The 24,419-nt window shown below is 38.9% G+C and overlaps 2 protein-coding genes across 8 annotated transcripts in view; both read left to right on the forward strand.

The window, feature by feature from the left end:
- PTCH1 (patched 1) overlaps window positions 1-6,859 on the forward strand; it is a 110,372-nt gene extending 103,513 nt beyond the window's left edge. For all 5 annotated transcript variants that reach the window (XM_081943327.1, XM_081943330.1, XM_081943326.1 and 2 more), the window contains exons 23-24: window positions 1,701-2,232; window positions 3,290-6,859. In XM_081943327.1, coding sequence (XP_081799453.1) covers window positions 1,701-2,231 — 531 coding nt within the window. In that variant the 3' untranslated portion in view covers window position 2,232; window positions 3,290-6,859. The remainder of the gene's footprint in view (window positions 1-1,700; window positions 2,233-3,289) is intronic.
- A 7,016-nt stretch (window positions 6,860-13,875) lies between these two features.
- The window catches only part of FANCC (FA complementation group C), a 66,776-nt gene continuing 56,232 nt past the window's right edge, over window positions 13,876-24,419 (forward strand). The window contains exon 1 of one of the 3 annotated variants that reach the window (XM_081944195.1): window positions 13,876-14,013. The gene's annotated coding sequence lies outside the window, so the exon portion shown is untranslated. Of the gene's footprint in view, window positions 14,014-24,105; window positions 24,124-24,419 lie in introns of those variants that run through there. The other 2 variants (XM_081944193.1, XM_081944194.1) reach the window with 2 other exon arrangements.

Below are 24,419 nucleotides of genomic sequence, written 5' to 3' on the forward strand. Positions count from 1 at the left end.
ACGCCTGTCTGCGCTCCACCAGCTCGGCTGGGAACGGAGATGTTTCCTCAGCGGAGCGGAGCGCCTGAAAAGTCTTTTCAGGCGCCCCGCTCCGCTGAGGAAACATCTCCGTTCCCAGCCGAGCTGGTGGAGCGCAGACAGGCGTCGTTGCTTCGCCAGGGCCGGGCAAAACTGTACTTCCGGTTTCAGCGCCGGAAGGGAGCGCGAGGCCAGGTGGAGCGCTGAAAGGGAGCGCGAAGCCAGGTGGAGCACTGAAAGGGAGCGCGCAAGCCAGGTGGAGCGCTGAAAGGGAGCGCGCGAGCCAGGTGGAGCGCTGAAAGGGAGCGCGCGCGATCCGGTGCGATCCGGGAGGAACCCACCACTGCTTTGAATGTAAGCGGACAGGAACAAAAAGAAAAATATTCTAGCTGGATATAAGTTGATAAAAGTGATGAATATTTATCAAAGTATTTATTCCAAACCATGTTCAATTCATATTTATCTTTGAACAAGCTAAAGTAGGAGGTAAAAGGAGATTCTTTTCTGCTTCACTTCCAGTGCTGCTTCCAAGATGAAGAATAGGTACCATATTTTTCGGAGTATAAGACGCACCAGAGCATAAGACGCACCAAGATTTTGAAGAAGCAAATTAAAAAAAAATTTTTTTGCACTCTGCAGACCTCCCCAAAATGGGCCCGTTTTTTGTCAAAAAAAAAAGGGGGCATGCATAGCTTTTAGGAGGCTTATAGAGTGCTGCTGGGGTGGGGGCAAAAATTGAGCAAAAAAGGACCTGTTTTTCACTCATTTCTGCCCTCCCCAGCCCCCAGTACTCTGGAAGCCTCCTAAAGGTTATGCACGGCCATTTTGGTGAAGGGGCGGGGTTTCGGGAGGCAAAAAATGCTGTATTCAGTGTATAAGACGCACCCAGATTTTCAGCCTCTTTTTTGAGGGAAAAAGGTGTCTTATGCTCTGAAAAATAGGGTAATTACAGCCATTAAAAACAAGTAGAGTCAGGGGCATCCATGGTGGTGAGGGGGAAATCAACAGGATCAAAATGGCAGGCTTGACTGGGCAATTGAAGGCCCGTCCTATTTACATGAGAACGACATACATTAAAAAGGGGCAGGCGTTTGATTGTCTGACTGCCAGTCATTTTGATATTGCTGACCCCACCTGTGGATGCCCCTCAGCAGAGCTACACTTCTGGATCAAAAGTGTTTGGTTTAAAAAGATGCTGTACTCTCAATGTTTTGAGGTTTTGTCAGTTAAATGTGCCATCCCAGTAATATTTTATACTTGAACTCTTATCTCTTGCCAAAAACCAAAAGTGTTTATTTATTTATTTATTTATTTATATTTGGTGCTTCTAGACCGCCCCCTCTCCCAGAAGGGACTCTTATGGAACTACAGAAGAAAATTTCCATTCCACTTTTTTGCAAAAGGAGAAACTACTTAAATGGATTAATGAGAATACCCTTGAATAAAATTGCTGAAAGTGATTTTGTGGATGCAGGCACTGATCTTTTGTTTTGCTGCAATGATGCTCTTTGTTGCTTGTTATGAAGTAAAAGAGCTGTAGAGCAACAATAAATGTAGGCTTCTAAGTAACTTAGCTGTGGCAAAGTAAATTTAATTAATGCAACAAAAACTGTTTTATGAACCAGATAAAAACGTTCGGTTCCACATTATTGCTCAAAAGTTTCCCTGCTTTTTTTCCCCAGGTGATCCAACCAGAAGCAAGCTATTATCCATCAAGCCCAAAGCTACAATCCAATCAAGACCCTGGAACCCAACAAACATGGCATAAAAGCAAGAAATTGAAAAGAGAACCAAGGGAAGGACTTCAACCACCCCCTTACCGGCCACGTAGAGATGCCTTTGAAACTTTTACTAAGGGGCATTCCTGTTCTAGTAACAGGGATTGCTCTGGTCAGAGAACTCGTTCTCAGAACATCAGAAATCCAGCCTTCACTGCCACAGGCTCTTCTGTGCCGCCATGCTGCCAGCCTATCACTACTGTGACTGCTTCAGCTTCAGTTACTGTAGCTGTACATCCTGCTGGGCATAGCCACAATCCTCACGGAGGAAGCTGTCCAGCCTGTGAGAGACACCATGAAGCCGAGCATGGACAATTTGAGGATCCTCATGTGCCATTTAATGTCCGGTGTGAGAAGAGAAACTCTAAAATAGAAATCATAGAACTGCAAGATGTTGAATGTGAAGAAAGGACTCATGGCAAGGGCTCAGATTAAGGTAAAGCTTTCCATCTCCAGTGAGTAGCATTACTCACACCATCTGCCAGCATGCATAATTGCTTTCAGTGCACTTCTTACCCATCTCAGCATTGAGCCATGGTGACGCAATGGGTAGAATGCAGTATTGCAGGTTAATTCAGCTCACCTCCAGGAGTTCGATCCTCACCGACTCAAGGTTGACTCAGCCTTCCATCCTCCCAAGGTTGGTAAAATGAGGATCCAGATTATTGAGGGAAATATGCTGACTCTGTAAACCGCTTAGAGAGTGCTGTAAAGCATGAAGCGGTATGTAAATCTAAGTGCTATTGCTGTAGCCTGCTGTAGCTTTAAGCAATTTCTTATTGTATTAAGGAATTTCTAAAACCCAGGGGGACATGCAAATGAGATGGGCAATTAAATTAATTCAATAAATAAAAAGGGGTTTGAGTCTAGACTCAAATTTAAGGGACGATATCTCAGTTTTCTGGGTTCACTTGATGGCAGTCAGGATGATTGTCGATTAAGAAGGAAAAAGCTTTTTGCCTTTACTGATGATTAATTTAGCTAACACAGTTTGAACATGCTGATAAATCAGTTGAAAAGAAGAGAAACAAACCAATATTTTCTATTTCCCCTTTAATGCTACACTGAAGCACCGGAGAGATAAGAGGAAATCTGTGTGTGACGTCACAGACACACAGTCCTGGCTCAGCATTATGCATAGGCACAGCTTATGTTCACTGGAGCCACTGAAGGAAGATATGGAATATAAGATGACAGTACGATATGGGGGGGGGGGGGGATTACAACATCCTATTTTAATAAGGGAACAACTAAACAACAGAGGTGGTTAAATTGCTTTTCTTACAAATTACTATGTCCACATTAAAGCACTCAGAAAAGTCCAGATCATATTTATAACTTGTGTGTTTTACACACACACACACACACACACACACACAGAGTCTTGTGACTTTTAATTGCAGCCTTGCTGAATGGCTTCAGCTGAGATGATTTATTTATCTTTGCTGAACTTTAAGTGAACAGGGGGTCCTTTTTTGTCTTTATTTGTACAGGGAAATAACTGAAGCAAAGAAGAGGCCAAAGATGGGAGACCTCGTCTTTCCAGAAACGCTTGAAGAGAAACTACTTCAAGTTATTGGGGGGGGGGGGGGGAGGACAATGCTGCACCAGGACAAATATTCCCCTTTACTGTAAACTATTGTAAAATTTTGTGAATTATTTCTATAAATATTTAAAAGATGTACACATCTGTAATATACAAGAGGAACTGTGTAAAGTAGTATAATCTGGAGTTGTGTTAAGCTCCTGTTTAACAGAGTGGGGACTGTTGTTTGTGCTCTGTACTTACTGTACGTTGATTTCTATGCCACAATTAAGCTTAAACTAGTCATACATTTCAGCATATGTTGCTGCTGCTTAAATATTGTATGATTTACATGTATAATTCTATGCAAATATTGCTAATGTATTAGGATGTTTTTGTGTAAAGGTTCATAAATATATATATATATATATATATATTTGTGTGTGTGAGAGAGAGAATGTGTGTTAAACTATTTTAAAATTTTTCATATCACAGCCCTGTGGTAGTATGAAATACTTCTGTTAACTTTCAAACACGCTATGCGTGATAATTTTTCTTTTCTGTTTTTTCCTTAATGAGCAGATATGAAGAGCAGTGTGTTTAACGCTGATGACTGAAGTAGGCATAGCTGTGTGGTTTGTGTACTATAACTGTTTGGTGGAGAACAGATTATTGTGAACGTCTAACATATGCCCTGCTGAAATGAATGTAGCATTGAAAGTATGTGACTTACCTATAATTTGCATATCTAACGAATGGCTCATATGTAAGAGCTTTGGCCAGAAAATTATATGTTGCATAATCCCTTTTGCCTTTAATAACCTACCAGTGCTGGCTAACACTACAGATTTGTACATTTCAATTCAATCAGCATCAATGCAAGGTTTTATGGGTAAGCAAATGTTTGTAAGATTGCAATCAGTCAATAATAATTAATTAACAAAATTCCACATTGAGTCTAAACAGCTGGCTCTGTGACAAACCACCAGTAATAATAATGGAGCTTAACAATTGTTAATACCACCACACACAAAAAATAGGAGTGGAATGATTGGGGGGCAGCATTTGTAGGTTCTAGGCTTCTGATGTGTTGGCCATGAGCAAACTACAGAAACTGCCTCTGCTGACTGCACCGTGGCTATATCTCCAGTGAGAATAAAATAGCCTCTTGTCCTTACTGCATCATCCCACCTACTCAAAACAGAATAAGAACGAGATGCTGGGAGCTAAATGGTAAAAGGTTTGGTCTGTTTTAGAACTGCACTTCATCATCATGATCATAGATGGTCATGGCTACAATATGCAACACAACTGATGAATTTAATCTTTTTTGTTCCAACATTTTATGAAACCTTCAAGTTAGTCAAAAGAACATTTCCATTCAGGTTACCAGATCTGAAAACATGTCCCTTTTAATGTTATCTTCTCCAAGCTGGCAACCCTGATGTGTTGTACTATCGGCCTTTTAATCAGGAAGATACCAGGTTGAGAAATACATCTTAAGTATTAATCATTTAGGTGTTTAAATAAAGAACAGTATTTTTCAAATTTGTAATAATGAAAAGTTGCCATATTATACATATCCTAGCAAAGAAAGTAAGATGGTTCATTCAACACTATTTTTATGGCTTTCATTTCTCAGAGTGAAAGAGGTGGGGAGGGGGGAATGAGGTTAATTTTCTCTGCTGTGTCCTGATCTCATGAAAAGAGGAATTCCTGCGTTTCTTCCACACGTTGCATGAGCTGCCCTTGCAACATCATTATCCACCACTAAGAGAATTCTCCTTTTCAACAAAACTTTGAGGAGCATGAGAGACAACATGCAAACAGATCTCCTACATATAATTTGAGTTAAAGCAGAATTATATGCAGTGATAAAATACACTCTGATAGCATTTGAAAGCAGTTTCTTGCTGGTGCATAGCTCAGCAAATACTCTTCTGAACACACCTTTGTGAGTGAAAGCTAACATGCTTTTATACAATGCAGGTTAAATTTGAGACTTGTGCTTATCCATCAGCACTCATCAGATATTTGATAAGTTCTGGCGCAATTGATTTTACCAAATTAGCTAAGAGCAGCTATGTCTAAAAAAAACCCCATATATTTAAGCGATTTTGCATCAACCAATATCTAAATTCAGCTTGACTTAACTTTAGTAAGAAGCAGTGTCATACAAACCTTGGTAACTGTATTGCTTGGACCTGATATGATTATTTCCGTAATTAATCTCCCTATTTAGTCACTGTTTAAATAGAGTAATAAAAGTCTTTTGCTCAGTTTCTCATTTCTCTCCATTATATATCTGTCATTATAATACATTAACCAGCATGGCCCTTTCAGCTCCAACATTAGAAATAAACTGAGGCAAAATGATTGTGGTTATCTGTCTAATCTGAATTTTCTGAAAAGCAACTGGGTAGCTCATTGTCTCAGTGGTGCGAAAGGCAGGAAATCTCACTCTGTATGGCTATTTTGCAACAGAAGCATCTAAATTATGGTAAAGTTAAATAATTATAAAGAGAAATAATCTTGCAAAGTTGATATCAATTGTAAGCTTATATTCTCTGTCAGGTACTGGTGACTCAGAAGTTATGACAGTTGCTTATTTGCTTCGTGTTGTTTTTTAAGAAAGGGAGAAAGTGAGCAAGTACAAGAATGTAGTTTTCAGTAGTCCTCACCTTAACTTTCCTTGGTATGTGTGTTTGTGTGTCAGAGAGATATTTTTGCCTTTTTATTTTGTGAGATTGCTTACTCCTTAGGGCATAGTATAACCATTTTCTCTTGTCACATTGGCAAAAGATTCCAGTGATCAGCTCTTCTATGTCTTTAAATGATAAATTGTTGATATTTATATTTTTGTATCATAATGTTTTCTTACAGTATTTGTCATGCCAGTTTATAACAAACAAAATGCAGGGATTTTATTTCTATTGAAAACACTATTACAGCTATGTTTTTACTTTTTAATTGAAATTTTTATTTGTATAGAATGCTTACTAATGTTAAATAGGAAGAGAGTATATAACATTTACATTAAGAACTCATTCAGTAAGGGTTTTTTTTTAGAGTGAGAGGTCGAAAGGAAAAAATATTCAGACTGGTTCTCATTGCCTGATTTTAGCAGGAATGGGTTTGTATTTCAGTTACAAAGATAAAAGTATGCCATATAATTTATTTATATGAAAATTTATTTTTGTAGTGTACATAGTAGTCCTCAATTCTTTTGACAGAATTATATTTTTAAAAGAGTTTATATGTGACAATACCGTTATGTTTTGGAACAATGCTGAGACATAAAATACAATGCACATTTTTCATGATATCCCATTTGCAAACAAAATCAAGGTCAACAGTATTAAGGAGAGTGTGGAATATTGCCTGTCATTCTGAACTGTTTTAGGGTTACCATTTTGTGATCTAGTGTGGTTCTCAATTTTAAATCACAAATGAAAATTTGTACAAACTCTCTAAACATTAATGTTCAAACACTGATAGAAATTCTAACATGAATAAAAATATTATAACTTATTGTTTACGTATTTTGTTTGTGGAACATTTATTAAAAATGGTGCCTTGTTGCATCTTCTTTGATTCATACAGGCTAACTGAAACAATATTCTGGACAACCTTTTTAAACACAGTAATGACTTTCATTGTTTAACATGAAATGTTTATGGTGGGATTTTAAAGACCTGCATAGAGGCCATCTCAAAGTTGCAACAAATCTTTGGTGTGCAGCCACAGATCTATAATTCTGACAGAGTCTGGACTGAGACTGTTTTGCTGCCTAGACAATAAAGGGAGTTCTTCATTGAATTCTCAAGAACCAGATCTAATGGATTAGCAGTGTTAATCAGTTATAACAAGCAATAGTCTTGTGGTATCTTGAAACAGGGTGGGCAACCTTTCAGGACCAAGAACTGAACCTAAGATTTTGAAGAGGCTAAGGACAACATCTGATATGTGAGTAGAACAGGATTTGGGGTAACTTTGAAGGTTTTTGTTTGCTTTTTAACTATGAAATACATAACAGCTTATAGTTTTTTTCATGTGTTCCACATTTCAAAATGGGAAGCAATTATCCTGTCAATTTTCAGTCCATCAATGTCTGCAAAAGGGGTTTAAACCTGCCTACCCCTACATTAAAACAAATGTCCAACGCTAATCCATCACTGGCAATTTCATTTGTTCAAGTTGATTTTATCCTACACCTGTCAAAGCACAGTGCATAAAAGTGTGCATTAGGTGTAAACATTTATGCCTTCAATATAAGACAGGGATGAATCCTCAACAGAATGCCCATGGGAATCTCTCTTGGTGTCTTCTTGGCTCCCTGCCGCATCACCTTTGGGGTTTGGACAACTTCAATAAGCATTCTACAAATTGACATATTGAAACACACACACATACCCCTCCACAAAAATACAAAATGAGAAGGGACACAACAAATTAGGTTATCAACAAGTTTACAAGTAGTATGAAGAAAATCATGGGAATGATCTGGTAGAAGCAAAGACAGGAACACTAAATGTATGGTGTTCTGTAACACATTTTCCCCCTCATGGATGCAGCTTCGTAGATTGGATTGCTCAAAGTTCACTCAGCATTCATTTGGAAACCACTTTTCTCATTTATATTTCATATCTTTTACACTATTCAGTATTACTCTTTGGTCTCTGTTAAACCTACCTATGAGTCTTATTTCCTTTAACATTTTTTAAATCTTTTTTTTTTTTTAGTCAGGGAACGACATTTCTTTAAGTGGCCGTTTCAGAGTGGCCCTCATTGAGAGTCTACGGTGCCCTAATTGTACAAGGAGATGTACACTCAGCTGCAATACAAGTAAATAATACTTTAGAGGAGAATCTGAAATAGAGGCTGATTATAATTGAATTATCACATTCATGCCATACTTTAATTGCTTTTAATAACTAGCATAAGTAATAATAAAAGGCCTATAATACAAAGAGTAAAGTCCTGGTCTAAATAGACTTAGTGGAACAGTGTGTGTGCCAGGAACTGTAGCACAAGTGGCTTTGTAATACTTTCCCCATTCTAAATTTTCACAGTTGAGTCCAGTCCACAAAAGCTCTGGGGAGGTCAATGTATATTCTGTTTATAAAAGTTGAAAGGTTAACAGTATTGTTAACACTGATTAAATATGAAAAAAATGTTCACGTTTACAGCAATGGCAAGAAAAAAAAGGAAACTTATTGCAAGGAAATCTTAATTTTATAGACTTCAATATAGTGGACCTTCTGAACAGCAATTTCACAGTCTGAGGCAGGGCTGTCAAACTCCCAGCCCACAGGCTGGATGCGTCACATGCTGGTTACACCCACACACGGTTCAGTGAAGGGGGGGAAAAGCCCCAATACTTCACATGATGCTGCCATGACAACATGAGTTTGACACCCCTGGTCTGAGGTAATTCATATCAGTCTGTAACGATATGATATAATTATACCAATGACACAAATGGGGCCATTGCATCATTTGTATGACATCACACAGATGATATAAACTGCCATAATTATAAACTCCTGTATTTAACGTGACATAAAGAATAAACTCTCGACTGGTGTATCAAAAGGAGATTATGCTGTAATTAACTAATTTTCTCTCTCTTTTGGTCTGCTTTTGGGGGCCTTTTTTTCCCTAGATTAAGAAAATTATATATATATAAGGGCACGTTTGCTCTGCAAGAAAGTTGCCAAAATTGATACCACAAACTAGAATTAAGAACTGAATCATTTTTCTTAGGAGACAACAGGAAGCAAATAAATATTAAACTATATTTGTTGGTTAGTGTGGTGGTAATTAAGGAGTTGTATTTTGTTTTAAGCTTTTACTTGTTTTCTTTTCATTTTTTACTTACATTCTTAATCTTTTTCTAATTTAAAGCATCTCTCTACTGCATAGTTTCGCCAGTGGTGGGTTTCAAATTTTTTTAGAACCTCTTCTGTGGGTGTGGCCTGCTTTATGGGAGTGGCTTGCCACCATGTGACCGGGTGGGAGTGGCTTGCCAGCCATGTGACCAAGTGGGCATGGCTTGGTAGTCATGTGACTGGTTGGGCGTGGCCAACTTGTAAAATGTGAAACTCACTTAACAACGCTCTTGCTTAGCAACCAAAATGTTGGCTCAGAAACTCTGGCATTTGAAGCACGCAGTCTTAAAGCTGTCAAGTTACAAGACCCTTGCACCCCTAACCCTTTAGGAAAAAAAACCCCAGGGGTGTTCAAACTTGACAGCTTTAAGACTTGTGAACGTCAACTCCCAGAATTCCTCTTCCAGTCATGTTGGCTCAGGAACTCTGGCATTGAAGTGTGTAAGTCTTAAACCTAGTTACAAGACCCTTGCACCCCTAACCCTTTAGGAAAAAACCCTCAGGAATGTTCAAACTTGACAGCTTTAAGACTTTAAGGTTTAGATAGGACTCTTAGAGGCAGGGTGATTGGTGAGCCAGCCAATCAGTGAGCGGCGGGCGGGGCAAGCGTGGTGCGGACGGGCGGAGGAAGAGAGCTGGAACTGGTTCTAAACAGCACGGTAGATTTGTGGAACCTCTTCTATAGAAGGTTAGAACTGGCAAGAACCTGAGTTTGGCCAAAGATACAATCAATCTGAAATGACCAAGAATTTAGGTAGCTTCTTAATATGAAGATGGAGGAAAGCACACTATCCTTTTTTAAGTGCTAGATTCATTGATTTATCAACAGTATTTTTTTTTTACTTTCAAAAGGGAATTTTTATCCAATGTTTGAAATATTATAGCAATGCAATTTGAAAAAATGGGAACAAGCCATTTGGAGCCAGCCAGAGTTTTAAACTACCGTATTTATTCGAGTATAACGCGCACACTTGTATAACGTGCACCCCTAATTTTCGATTAAAAATCGGTATAAAATTTTGTTTCACACCAAGCATTGTAATTGACAAAAAAACATTGTTGAACACGTTCGGCCATGACTATTGCCGCCGCTGCTGCCACTGTTCACAGGACCCGCCTCTCACCCTCTTCCTCCTGCCGACTGGAGGAAGAGGGTGAGAGGCGGGTCCTGTGAACGGCGGCAGCAGCGGCGGCAATAGTCGCAACTCGGCGGCGGGCCGCCCCGGCTGGGAGACAAAGGAAGGGAAAGGCGGCAGGCAGCTGAGTTGCGACTATTGGGCGCGGCGCGGCGCCGCCTGAGGCCGGGATCGAGGCTGCAGTCCGGAAATTTACAATTTACAATTCACCTGCGCCCTCAATGGACCGTCCGCCACTGCCACCCCACCCCAGCCCTCGTTTATAACGCGCACCCAAACTTTGATTTCTTTTTTTGGTAGAAAATTTTGCGCATTATACTCGAATAAATACGGTAGGTGTTTTGTCAAGGCAAAAATGAACTAAACGAAAATAACTTTCTCCAAAAGCCAAATTTGTTGCCTGCTGTAAAAATGTCTATTAGTTTCTGGTCCATTCTACTTATAATATTAAATAGATATTGAAAGGCAACATGAATCTCTATTGTTTTGTCACAAAGGAAATTAAAACCTGCAGTGCAGCTGATAGACTTCTCACTGCTTCATTAAGTGGAGAACATTTAAATCTAATTTGACAGGAGGAAAAAAATTAACCTTCCTTGCAAACTGCTACATCAGAAAAATGATAGAAAAATGGAATTTAAAAGTTGGACACACTGCTGCACTGAAGTTAATAACTTATTTTCTCACTTGATCTATGAAGAATCATTCATTCCCTACAACAGTAACATCAATTTTACATCTTACAGCCTAAGTTATGCAATGAATTATTTAAAAATATTTTTTTATAATTCTGATGGAACCACAGCCAATACTTGACTGCCAAATTAATAATTTGCGATGATTATCTTCAAGTATTAAGGCTTCTCGGAGTATTGAACATCCATAGAGAATATCTTGAAGTTGGAGAAGTTGCCACACAGGATATTAACATATTGGCATTGTCAGTCCAGAACAGTGGCCTCTTTATTGGTGTGTCACATATACAAACATATACCCAAGCAAAAGAAACAATTTTGTGTCTCCCCCTCATCTAGGCCACTCTGACCAGTGTGTACTCAGCAGTAACATTGAGGCTGGGCTTGAGTTCTGCCCTATTGGCACTGCTTTCACTCAACAAGGCTGCCTTGCACTGTTCACCAAGGTATGTGAGTCTTGAGAATGCTACATTTGCCTCTATGGCCCAGCATTCCCTAGAATCTACTGAGCGCTAGTCACCTTCAGCACCTTCTTCTGTTAACAGGCTCTCGCAGCTTAATGGAGGCTGTTTCAAGACACACAAAAACCTTAGTTCCTGAAGCAATTTCAGAGAATGGTCTTGTGCAGCCTCTGCAAACCACATGAAACACGCTCCATTCTCATGTGATTTTTGGAGGTTCTGGTGTGGCCTCACAGGAGCACTTTATGATGCGTGCACTTCAATTCCTAGAATTTCCCAGCAGCACATTAGGAGTTGAAGTCCACCTATTTTAAAGTTGCCAAGTTTGAAATACAGCAAGCTAAACTATGTCTAGGCAATCCCACCTCACTACTGCAGGAAAAAAGCACCCTTTTTTTACAGCATTGCATTGGTTAACAATGAGTGGTGCAGTGGCATAGAGATGGAACTCTCGCCTCACAATCAGGAGGCTGTGAGTTCAATCCTAAGTAGCGGCAGATATTTCTCTCTGGGCACAATGAATTATTATCTGCTGCGAGCTCTGCATTGGTGACAGAAAGGGCATCTGGCCAGTACATATTCAGCTCCATTCAGTTGCCCATTCTAGAGGTTTATTAAAAGACAAAAAAAAACAAAAAAAACCCTGCATTGGTTAACAGTAGACTTCGAGACCCAATTATCACTTACAAAACACTATAAATTGAAGCTCTAGGATACACCAGACATAACTTTTACAAAAGCACACTTGCCCATCTGGTCTAAATATTTCTAATGGCCCTGCTACATATGGCCTCCTGTAGGATGCGGTGGCTCAGTGGCTAAGATGCTGAGCTTGTCGATCAGAAAAGTCAGCAGTTCGAATCCCTAGCGCAGTGTAATAAGTGAGCTCCCGTTACTTTTCCCAGCTTCTGCTAACCTAGCAGTTCAAAAGCACATAAAAAATGCAAGTAAAAAAATAGGGACCACCTTTAGTGGGAAGGTAACAGCGTTCTGTGCGCCTTCGGCGTTTAGTCATGCCGGCCAAATGATTACGGAGACGTCTTCGGACAGCGCTGGCTCTTTGGCCTTGAAACGGAGATCAGCACCGCCCCCTAGAGTCAGGAACGACTAGTACATATGTGCGAGGTGAACCTTTACCTTTAGGCAGCGGGCAGTTCTTTGCAACATCTCTCCATGCTTCCTTTGGGTTTACATTATATTGTAATGTAAACAATATAATGCAATGTGTCTGTCTCCTTGCACTTAAGGTGCTAATATTATAGCATCCTTGTTGCTTTTTGTCTTTGGCCAAACTGACTGCGGATGCTCATCTTGGATGAGTCTGATTAGTTCTACGGTTAGATTGTCAGTCAGATTCATACTTGCCAACAGACATGATCTATTCATTGACAGTCACCCAGGGTCACTTGGATAGCAAAAGCCCGCTGTCTACATTTGATAAATAAACAAATGCTTTCAAGTTTGTTTGTCTGTCAGATACAAAGGACCTAATTTAAAACCTAATCTGTTCACCAGCCATGGCATTGCAACAGACTTTTTTTTTTTTTGGCATATCAGACATTAATACGATCAAACGAATCCAGAGATATTTCATGAGAAGAGTCCTCCACTCCTCTGCTCGCAACAGAATGCCTTATGCCACCAAACTTGAAATTTTGGGCTTAGACAACTTAGAACTTCACCATCTTCAATCTGACCTAAGTGTAGTACATAAAATTATATGCTACAATGTCCTACCTGTCAAATAAACACTTCAGCTTTAACCACCACAACACACCAGCACACAATAGATAGAAACTTAAGGTAAACCACTCCAAACTTGATTGCAGAAAATACGATTTCAGTAACAGAGTGGTTAATGCCTGGAATGCCCTACTTGACACTGTGGTTTCTTCCCCAAACCCTCAAAACTTTAACCTTAGAAAATCTACTGTCGACCTCCATTCCTAAGGTCTTTAAGGGGCGTACATAAGCGCACCAACATGCCTACCGCCTCTGTCCTAATATTCCCTTGTATTCATATTCATTTCATGTATTCCTAATCATGATTATACTTATATCTATTATCTAATTCATGCTTGACGAAAATATTTTTTTTTAAAAAACCAGCAGGGTGGGGAGAATGGAAAAGAAAGCAAAAGAGTTAAAAGGAGAACATTCTGTATTGCAGCCACGAGCTTCGCTACTCAAGATTGTTTTAAGAGTCTATTTTCAGCAATTGTCAGCCTAGAATTTCAGGCTGACATTCTACCTCCAAACGATGGTTCCCCCCCCTCCCCCTTTAGTCAGCCTCCCCCCCCCCCCACCTAGGCTCCGAAGAGCTCAAGGGGTTAAAAGGCCGCGCACGGCGAGGAAATCCCACCTTCTGCGCCTTAGATTGGCTCCAGGAAGCCACCGGGAGGAGCAACATCATCACCCAGCGGCCATTGGCCGCACAGGCTGCAGTTCGCGGCCTCTCCGAATCTCCCCCTCAAGGAAGGTTTGAAAGTTGGGCGGGTGGCAAACCTCGGTGAGTTGCGGGCGAGCGAGAGTGACTTGGCAGGGGCAGCAATAAAGTGACTGCGGAGCCCTTGGGTTGGGATCTCGGTTGAGGCAAAAGCCTTAATGGAAATAACGAAAGGACAAAAAGGCAGCCGCGGCGAAGGCTGCCCCCGACGATTCGGGGACGAAACGCGCGCGTGGAGCTGCGCTTTGCATTTCCTTGCGTTTCAGCCAACGGTGCTTGGATTGTGACATCCATGCGTTTTCTGACTGGTTCGAGTAAATGTTGATCACCCGCAATGTGATTGACGTGAGCTCAATTGATTGAATAGCTTTCGGCTCCCAGCGACTGCGTGGATCCCCCCCCCCCGGAACTTGTGCTCAACGCCTTCCTGAGCAGAATTCCCATCAGTAACTCCGTTAGCAATTCATTCAGAAGTCTTCCCTCTTCCTCCCCCTCCAGAATTCGCTTTTTTCCTCCTCTAGATTTCCCTTCCTGTTGCAGTTGCTTTTCTCCTCTCCTACGGGGGGGAGGGGAATAACTTATGATGCAAAGATTTCCACGCCGCCCCGTCCCTTCATTCTCCAGGCGCTAGACCCGAGCGTTAGCGAGCCTCCGAAAAATAAGGAGCCCGTGAAAGGACCTCCAGCCTTGTGTTTTTCCCCCACCTGGGAGGATGGGAAACCGGGCTTGCATAGGAAGGGACGGGGAGGAGGGTAATGGTGATAGCGCGCTTCCCTTTAGAGGAATGGCGGGAAAATGCTTTTGAGAAAAAAGATAGTGGCACATTAATGGCTAAGATGAAGGATGTAGGAAAGGTCATAATTTGCCGGGCTGCTTATGCTTCCATCACCGTCCCCGACCCCTCAAGTCCACATGCCCGCGGCTTCCTCCAGTGCAGGACTTAAAAAGGAGTTCTGCGCCCCTCGCGCAGGCGCTATCCGGGGATGGTAGCGAGCGCGCGGGAAAGAAATGCTGCGGATGGTGCTTTCCCGCCACTGGGCGGAATGAAGCGCGCTTCGCTTCCAGAAAAGAGCCTCGTCCAAAGGCCTCGTAGCGTCTTTACAGCGTCATCCTCCTCACGCTCCCCGCCCGGCTGTTCTTTTTTGGTACCGTGATGGTTGGAAAGGCCGGCTGAAGTGGAACTCTGGGTGTCCTCTGCTAAAAGAAATGCTTCATTTTTAGGAAGATGTTGGATAACCATTTGTCAGAAGTGGTGTAGGGTTTCCTGCCTAAGCAGGGGGTTGGACTAGAACAGGGGTGTCCAAACTTGGGAACTTTAAGACTTGTGGACTTCAACTCCCAGCATGGCTGGCTGGGGAATTCTGGGAGTTGAAGTCCACAAGTCTTAAAGTTCCCAAGTTTGGGCACCCCTGGACTAGAAGACCTCCAAGGTCCCTTCCAACTCTGTTCTATTCTGTATGTCTTTGTATAAAGTTGAATACAGGCAGTCTTCGACTTACAACAGTTCACTTAGTAACCGTTTGAAGTTACGATGACACTGAAAAAGGTGATTTAATGACCATTTTTCACACTTATGACCGTTAGGGCATGCCCATGGTCATGTGATTTACATTGGGATGTTGAGACCTTCTGACAAGCAAAGTCGATGGGGAAACCTAATTCAATTAACAACCGTGTTACTAATTTAAGAACTGCAATGATTCACTTAAAGGTGGCTAGAAAAGTCGTAAAATGGGGCAAAACGCAACAAATTTCTCCCTTAACAACGTAAATTTTGGGCTCAATTGTGGCCGTAAGGTGAGGACTACCTGTATCTAAGACCAGAGGGAAATGCTAGCATTCCCCTTCCAGAAATCTTGATGGGTGTGCATGTCAAAAAACTCAAAGGCAGATGCAATTTATGATCACAGCTTTGTTTCCTTTTTATATCTTACAGTTGCAGTGGTAATCCTAATACTTCTGGCACCCGTCTTGTGAGCAATTTTGTGTTGTAATTCCAACACATCACTAGGTTCTCTATTGATTTCTCTTTGCCCGGATCCTTGAGTTGAATTGAATGGTTCAGTTTTGCTGCCTTTTGGATTTCCTCCAATTCCTCACTGGGGTAGTATTAGGGGATATTATGGTAATAAAAAAAAAGTCCTTTCCCTCACGCCCCCATACTCCAGTTCTTCTATTGTTAGCTCCTTGTGCCAAATAAATATGAGAGAGGATGATGATGTAGGAGGAAGCAGCAGCCTTACATTTTTGTTGTGAAAATTGTTGCTGAACCACAAATATACCACTCCTGGCAAATATTATCACATGGAGGAATTGTTTAGCATCATTGTAAGAGCTCCACATCTAGATGCTGACCATACGCTGCTTAGCATCAACAAATATGATTTAATATCTTAAATTTTAACTCTGCCTGGAATATAATGGAATAAGAGATACAAGAGAATTTTATAAATATTTTAAATACCTTCCCATTCCTGCATCAAACCAGGAAATTGACCCCAAAGTCTGTCCTTAAGTCAGTTGTTTGATGGATGATTTTTATTGACTTGGTTAAACTTTTTGGGATGGACAGAAGTTATTTATACATGCTGTTGCATTTTGGCTAGAAGTGGCTGTATATAATTGTAATCTTAGCATTATAAGCCACTTGGAATTGTCTGGCGTACCCAGTTTTGAATGAATGAATGGAATTTTTCTGGCGGAAGGACAGCACATCCCATATTATAGTAACTCTATTCACAATAATATACAGCAGCAGCTTTGGAACCACTGTAAAAGAAGTACTGTAGAAAAAAGTTGTATGGGAAAGAGACAATGACGTCTCCCCGCTCATCCTGCCTTTGATACAAGCATCCTGGTTGAGGATGCTTTGAACAAGTACACATCCTACTAAATCAGATTGCTTGCTATTAAATATTATATTTCTTAGCACTCTCTTACCTAATAGTGCAAGCTGAAGCTTCTGGGTAGGTTGCAAACCAGATATATGTGTAATAACATCCACTTGCTTCCATTGTTCAGCAGTTGCTATTTTATGTTTGTGCTAATACTGTATATAATCCTCATGATTAATAACTGTTGATTGTAGCTTCCCTATACACTGTACAGTACAAGAGTTTGAACCAAGTTGACTTTGGTTTGTTGCAAAGAGAAAAAAGGCTGAATAAATGGGGCATTTTTTTTCATTATCTTTGTAAATGAAGATCAAGCCATCTATTATCAGGAATAAGAGTGAGGCTTTGATCTCATGATAAGAATATCTAGATTAAGTTGCTGGATTAGAGCTCTAAAGGTCTAGGTTCAAATCTTCATTTTACAATGCAGTTTATTGCTAAATTTGTAACCTGTCCTACCTGCAGGAATGATTGTCCCTTTTAAAGCCTGGCAGATGATTTGCTATGGAAGGAAATCCATTGGGAATGTTCATGCATGGTATTTAAATGACAGCTATTTCTTTATATGAGATAAAGCATGTAATGCTCAATTCAGACCAAAGTAAGCAATACCCAAATTCAGGGTATATTGTCAGGTTTTAGGTGAGGAGTATTTTTCCTAAAAATCTACAAATATATGTAGGTAAGTTAATGAGAGGTGAATTCATCTGCTACATTTATATTTTGCCTTTGCCCATGAACTCAAAGCAGTATACTTACTAGTCCCTCCAAGATTCTCATGACAATTCTTTTCAGTTGAGACAGTGAGTGGCCCAAAGTCATCTAGCAGGTATCCATTTGCCATGTTTCTGTCTATTGGCTTAGCTCCTAAAATGAATATTTTCTAATTTTTCATTAACAGCTTTAGAATAAAGACCTTTTATCTGTTAGACTTTTAAACTGGAATTTGAGAATCTAAAAATAACAGTGGTCATAACACAACTACTCTTTCGACCAATATTAACATCTTATTAGCAATGTATTTTGTGGAGAGGTTGCCCTAAGTTTACATTTCCTCCTCTGGTTTTTGTTATATACAGATGATTGATCTGCCACTGCCATCTCTTGGATAAAAATAGATTTGCTAAACAAATAGTTTCATTTTTGCCCTCTTGTGGACTGGTATTTATTCAAAACCTTGAAAATCTAATATGATTTTTTTTGTGGTATCCACAAATGACTAAGATGTTCAGTGAACAATTACCATATGAAAATTAAATCAGTTTTCAAATTATAATGTATGGCCTAACTTTAGACTTCACTGCTCCATATTTTGCTATAATTGTTGTAATATTTTTCATTTAGCAATCTAAATTTCCTGGTATAAATGTAACTACCGTATTTATCGGCGTATAGCACGCACTTTCCCCCCCGAAAAATAGGGGGCAAATGATGTATGCGTGTTATACGCCGATATAATGTTAAGAAGCCATGTTTTTACAGTATTAACAAGTACCGTATACACCATATACACCGCCGATATAATGTACATACCGCACAGCAGCGAGTGGATCAGTAGCAGCGTGTGGAGTGTGAGTAACGGCAATCAGTAGGCAACGGCAAGCCCAGGCAACCCGCGCCTTCCTCACGTCTAATTCTCGCGGCCGTCGGAGCGTAACCACGGTAACGCTCTGCACTGCGAGAGTTTGCAGACTCGCGAGAGTTTGCTGTCTGAGGCAGGAGAACTTGTACCCGTCAGGTATACCACTGCAGTGTGACTCATCCTGATACTCTGACGCTGAAAAAAACTGCATTCATAACCGTACTTACGGTATTTCCCTACTACTGGTATCCCTAATGGATTTAAAACAAAAGCGTGGAGCATATACAGCTGCTTTCAAGTTGAAGGTTGCGGAATATGCCAAGCAACATGGAAATAGGGCTGCAGCAAGGCATTTTGGAGAGCCACCAACAGAATGCACAATACGAGAGTGGCGAAAAATGGAAGAAAAACTCAAGACATTATCAAAATGAAATTTGAAATTTCCCTCTTAAAATGAAGGTGCGTGTTATACGCCGATAAATATGGTACTTTTTAAAATAATGTGATCTCTTAGTACTGTGTGAATTTATCAGGCAAATAATCCAAGATCAAGTCAGACCAGAAGTTGATTGCCTTTTAATGGCACTAGTGATAGTATATTCCTCCTAGACCAGATTATATGGAGAGACCCTTTCTCCAAAAGAGTAATTATTTTAGGAAAAGTGCATTAAATAACATGGAATTTAACTTCTATGAGCATTTTAAAAATATTTATTAAAGATTATAATTGCAATAGTAAAAACTAATACAAACTAGAAGTGTAAAAGTTTGAAGGAAAAGGAAAAAAATAGACGAAAGAAGAAAAAGACTGCAATAAAGAGAAAAGAAATATATAAAGTAGTGACTTTCAAACTTCAATACAAGTATAAACAATTTAATAACTTTTCACCTCTTAATTTACAACCAATTATATCTTCATTCCATCTCATATCTATAAACAAATCCATACAACATCGTCATTTCAGTCCTGGTGTTTGCAAAAATCCATTAAGGATTGCTAGAAACTTCAAATTCAGATCTTTATTACAGCCTTTGACCAGCCTTTACAATAGAAAAGTATAGTTAAAAGAGAAATAATTTAACACAGCAATTATTATTGGGGAAGGAAAAAATAACAGGACAATAAAAATGTATATAATTAAGAAAATTGTGCAGTTGTATATCTTGGTGAAAATATTTGGCCACTGATATGTGTGTAGAGTTAGCATCCCTTCCAAGGTAATAAACATAAAATGTATCTGTATGGCCCTTCTATTTGGAAATGATTGGGGCAATCGTAGCACATCCTGAGGTATCATAGAAAGGAGACTTTATGAGAACATAGGTGAGAGTTTCTACCACCTTTGATCCACAGGGGCAAAATCTCTATGAATAGGGAGTCCCATGAAATTTTTGTCACCAGTAGAGCTGGTGGGAGGGCATCAAATAGGGCTCTGGAAAAGGCCAATTTATATTTGCTTAGTGTTAAGTTAACATTCACAAGATTCATCCAAGCTTTAACAAAACTCCTTTGTAAATCAAGGTCACTTTTTTGATTTATTATTTGTAATTCTCTTTGGATTTTTAAAGCATCAACCAATTTATTTTATCTGTCCAATAAGATATCTTTTTTCATATCTTGTCTATTACTGGGATCTACTTTCAGTGTCAACTGTCTCTGTCTTGTTGGATGAAATTTGTTCCTCTTCTGCTGTTTCTTTCCAGATCTTTTGGACATAATCTATCCATAGAAACAAACACTGCTGTTGATGTAGGTGATATTAACTTCTGATCTATTTCTCAAAATTACCCTTTCCAGTGTTACAAATTTATGTATTCTTTTATTGAAATATTTAATTCCGTTTACTGTCCAATTGTTAAAAGTGCTTATCTCTAGAAAAATTAAAAACTTGAACATGTGAAGGATTATTTATAATTAAGTCCAAAAGCTCATTTCAAATTTTTCTGGGCCCTTAATCTGCTTATAACTTTCCCAAGTAAAAAAATCTTACCTTTTTATTGTTTAACTTTATTTCAATTTTTTAAAAGTTCTTAAGCTTGTAGTTAAACTTTACTTAAGAATTGAAGCCACACTTGTTTTTCAGACTCATTGATCCAAAGGTATCTAATAGCTGAAAAGGAGTTAACAAGAATTTCCAAATGTGATTAGAAAGAGAAGTAGGTAAACTTAGTATCCTTTTAACAGTGCCTACCACAGTTTGAGCAAGATGCTGTTCTCTTGTCTCCTAGTTCTTAAAACCCACTGGAGACTAGTCTTGCCATCTCCTTGTAAGGAGTGATTGTCTGGAGCACTTGGGGGCGATCTCCTTCTCTCCTTCTCCAGAGAGGTTAAAGAGCCAGTCTACCTTGGTTCTTTGCTGCAGTTAATTGGCTTTGCTTTTTACAGAACTGTCTTCACGTTACCATTTCTTGTTCTGGAATTCCCCTTATCAGCAATAATCTGAGCATATTATGTGAGAGACACTTGTGTAATCACTATACACACTGATTCTGCTGATCACTGAGGAATATTTTGAACTATACTTATATTTTCTTCATCTTGGGATATATAGGAACCAAAACATAGGCCCATGAAATAATTCTAGAGTTGGTGCCTAATTGTGAACCTTCATCATGGAATGGGAGAATTCTATCCCATTCCGCTCAGATAGAATATATTTATTTTAAAATGTTTCTGCTAGTAACTTTGATTTTTTGCCATTTGACTTTTTAGGGTTTTTTTATTTCCTGAAAAAAACTAATAGAATTTTTAAAGAAGTATTGCATGGGGAAATATAAATGCTTTTTGTTTCCTTATTGCTTTTCATCCAAAATGGATCGTTGTGACCTTTTTGTACTGAGTAGTAAAACAAAATAATTATATATTTTTAAAAATCTCACTTGTAATTGAAATATGCACGGGTTATGCATAAGAAGATAGGCTGTCCACTCTTAGGGCACATGATATTGTTACATTTTAATTTCAAGTTTTGCATTTTGACGTTTTTGGGAGTTGTGGGGGAGATGCCAAGAAGATTCAACTGCCTTTGATAATAAGAGTATCTAAAGAAGCGTACAATATTCAATTTTTGGATTTTTTTTTACTTGCACGATATCTTTCAAATTTTCAACTTTTAATTCAAAATTAGCATTTCTATTAATTTTAAACATTTATTTGATCAATATAGTAATGAAAGCACTCTATATTTCATAAAATAAATATCAGTTTTACCATGTGAATTTTTTTATTTCATCCAAGCCATTTGTTACATCATAAATTATATGTTTTCATATCTATATTAAAAGCAATTTGGCTTTCCTAATTTTGTTTCATTGAATTATACCTATCTTAACATTAGCAGAAAATATTTCCACTTGTGTAAGATAAAATACTCAGTATTGAGTTGTACTATAATTATCTATGCCATATTTAATAGTATTCCAGAAAATTTCTCAGTTCTCAAGACAAGTCTGTCTGGAAGGATTGGAGCAAGGAATTACAGGGGGGGGGGGGATAGAGTTTTTAAATTGGGGACTTTATTTTGCAATAGTGCAAACTCATTGTTAGATATATTCTTGATTTATTATTATTTTTAAATAAACAACCATATTAATATAATTATTGGTATTAAATATAAAATTATGTGGATTGTTCTGTTTTGTATGCTATAAAAATTTAATATTATTTGGAAGGAAATATGTAATCTGTTCTTACTGTGTGATGCCATTTCCTCCCCTATGACTAATTGTCCACTTGGGGAAAAAAATACTCAGTGAATTCCCAGGGGTCTAGACTGGAATGTGAAGTCCAAAACCAGCTTAGTGGCAAACAATTTCTGTACTGTTGCCAAGAAAACTATATGGATATGTCCAAATAGTCCAGGTGTTGAGTTTGACTAAAGATAATTTACCCAGTGAATACATTCTAAAATGTATCAGTTTAATATATTGGTTAAATGCTTCTGCTTGTTTTATAATGAACATTCATACATTTGGGCTACAAAACTCCAGATGAAGAAAACCTAGCTCTTTGATATCCATTAGTTCTCTAGATTTTCTCAGCTCAGATCTGATATTTCTAAATATACTGACCATAATTGATGCTTACTGGTGTATTGCCTTTAAAACTATTAACATAAGTTACTGACTAAAGTGTTACAATTCAGACACTAATCCAGAGGAGTTCGTTCAATATAATAAAGTTAATCCGTTCCATGTTAGAAATGCTGCTTACTGAGTCTGAAGGATGTAACAAATACCCCATGCCTAAACTCTGCAGGGTTTCCTGCTTCTAAAACTAGAGAACAACAAGAGTTTGCCTGGGAGGTTCTGAGGTGGGAGGAGCAAGGCTCTCTCTACTTTGTTCTCTCCCAGAAAGGCTAAAGTAACTTGAGCAGAATGACAATTATCAAGAACACCTCAGTCAATAGTGGGCTCTAAAAAATTGGAGGGAGGGGGATATTCATATTTACAGCAGCATAAATATTAATTGAGAAAACAGAAAGTAAACTAGAAGGAGTAATTTTTCACTTCAAAGACATAGATTACATGGCCATTCACATCCATAATTTATGCTAATAACTCTTAATAAGAACTAATATGCCAAGTAACTTTATAGCATGGGTCATTTTTCAGCTGTTTTTATACCATGAACAGAATCCTGTTGTTTAACCTTGAACATCTCTTGAGTACTAAGTCAGAAGAATCTTTGCCAACTCATTTCCTTTTAAAAGAATCCTTTTCGAGACATCAGTTTAGTCTTCTTACTTCCTCGAAATGCTTTCATTAAGGGAGTAGATTGTCCTGATTGGCTTTGTGTAAAATATGCAAGATTTTAGTAAAAGTTGGGTCCCAAGGTACTACATGGTATGACAGCAGACTCTTTGTGTACAGTTTGGAATTTTTACTTCTTAATTCCCATTCTTTAAAATAACAAATGACCTTATAAAATGTTTCCTTTTCTCAGTTACTCAAAGCATGTGAGTTATTTTTGTGCATTGAAGTGTGTATTAAGGAACTGGTCTTAAAGTTCCTTAGTAGCCCAGATGCCTTCCATTCTTAAATGCCACCAAAGTTAAATGCATATTGATGCCATTTCAGCATGTTCTGCCTAAACATGCCCTACCCAAAATGTTCTCATTTCCTTCCTTGGTTTCACTTAGTTTTGATAGTACAGAAAATCTTTGCTAGCATCTTGGGAAGGGATAGACTGATGTTTGAGTGGCATGCATACCCTGTTTTCCCGAAAATAAGACCTCCCCGGATAATAAGCCCAATCAGGCTTTTGAGCACAAGCACTACTAAGCCCTCCCGGAAAATATTGCAGCCCAGCAGCAGCCATGAGGTGACCTGGCTCACCGCCTCCTGCACTTCAAAAATAATAAGACCTCACCCTAAAATAAGGCCAAGTGCTTATTTCGGGGGGGGGGGGGTGTCAAAAGAAAATAAGACCCTGTCTTATTTTCGGGGAAACACAGTAGTATGGGTGAAATTATTGTTTTTTCTTGGCCTGTTGGAAATTATATTAGATAATTCAAATGAAATGGAAAAGGGGATTTGCTAATTAATTTTCATGTGTCTGTAGTACCAAGATTTCATTAATTGTAAAAGCTTTTAACCTTTTTATTACTTTGTAAACTGAGAACTACCATGAAGTAGATTGGGAGGCACAAGTGAAGTGGGAGAAAAAAGACTTAAGGGTGGAAGAAGCTATAAAAGGTATTTATGAAAAGTCCTGCTGTTTTGCCAATCTTTAAAAACCTTGAGTATGAAATGAACTGGGATCGTGTTTATTAGCTAACCATCATGCACCAAATGGTAATTCTTGGAATTATTACACAACCTTTGTGTAAAATGTCCAGTTGAATTGGTTAAAGAGTAGGGTGGGATCTTGGACTGTATTTCATTGGAGGGAGTGGGAAGGGAGGGAAGGAAGGAAGGAAGGAAGGAGTTACTCCTTCTCTGCAAGAATTGTACTTGGTTTATGGTCAAATTCTGATGCTGACATAGTTATA

The sequence above is a fragment of the Natrix helvetica genome, assembly GCF_964273705.1.
Source record: "Natrix helvetica genome assembly, chromosome: 2".
NCBI lineage: Eukaryota > Metazoa > Chordata > Lepidosauria > Squamata > Natricidae > Natrix > Natrix helvetica.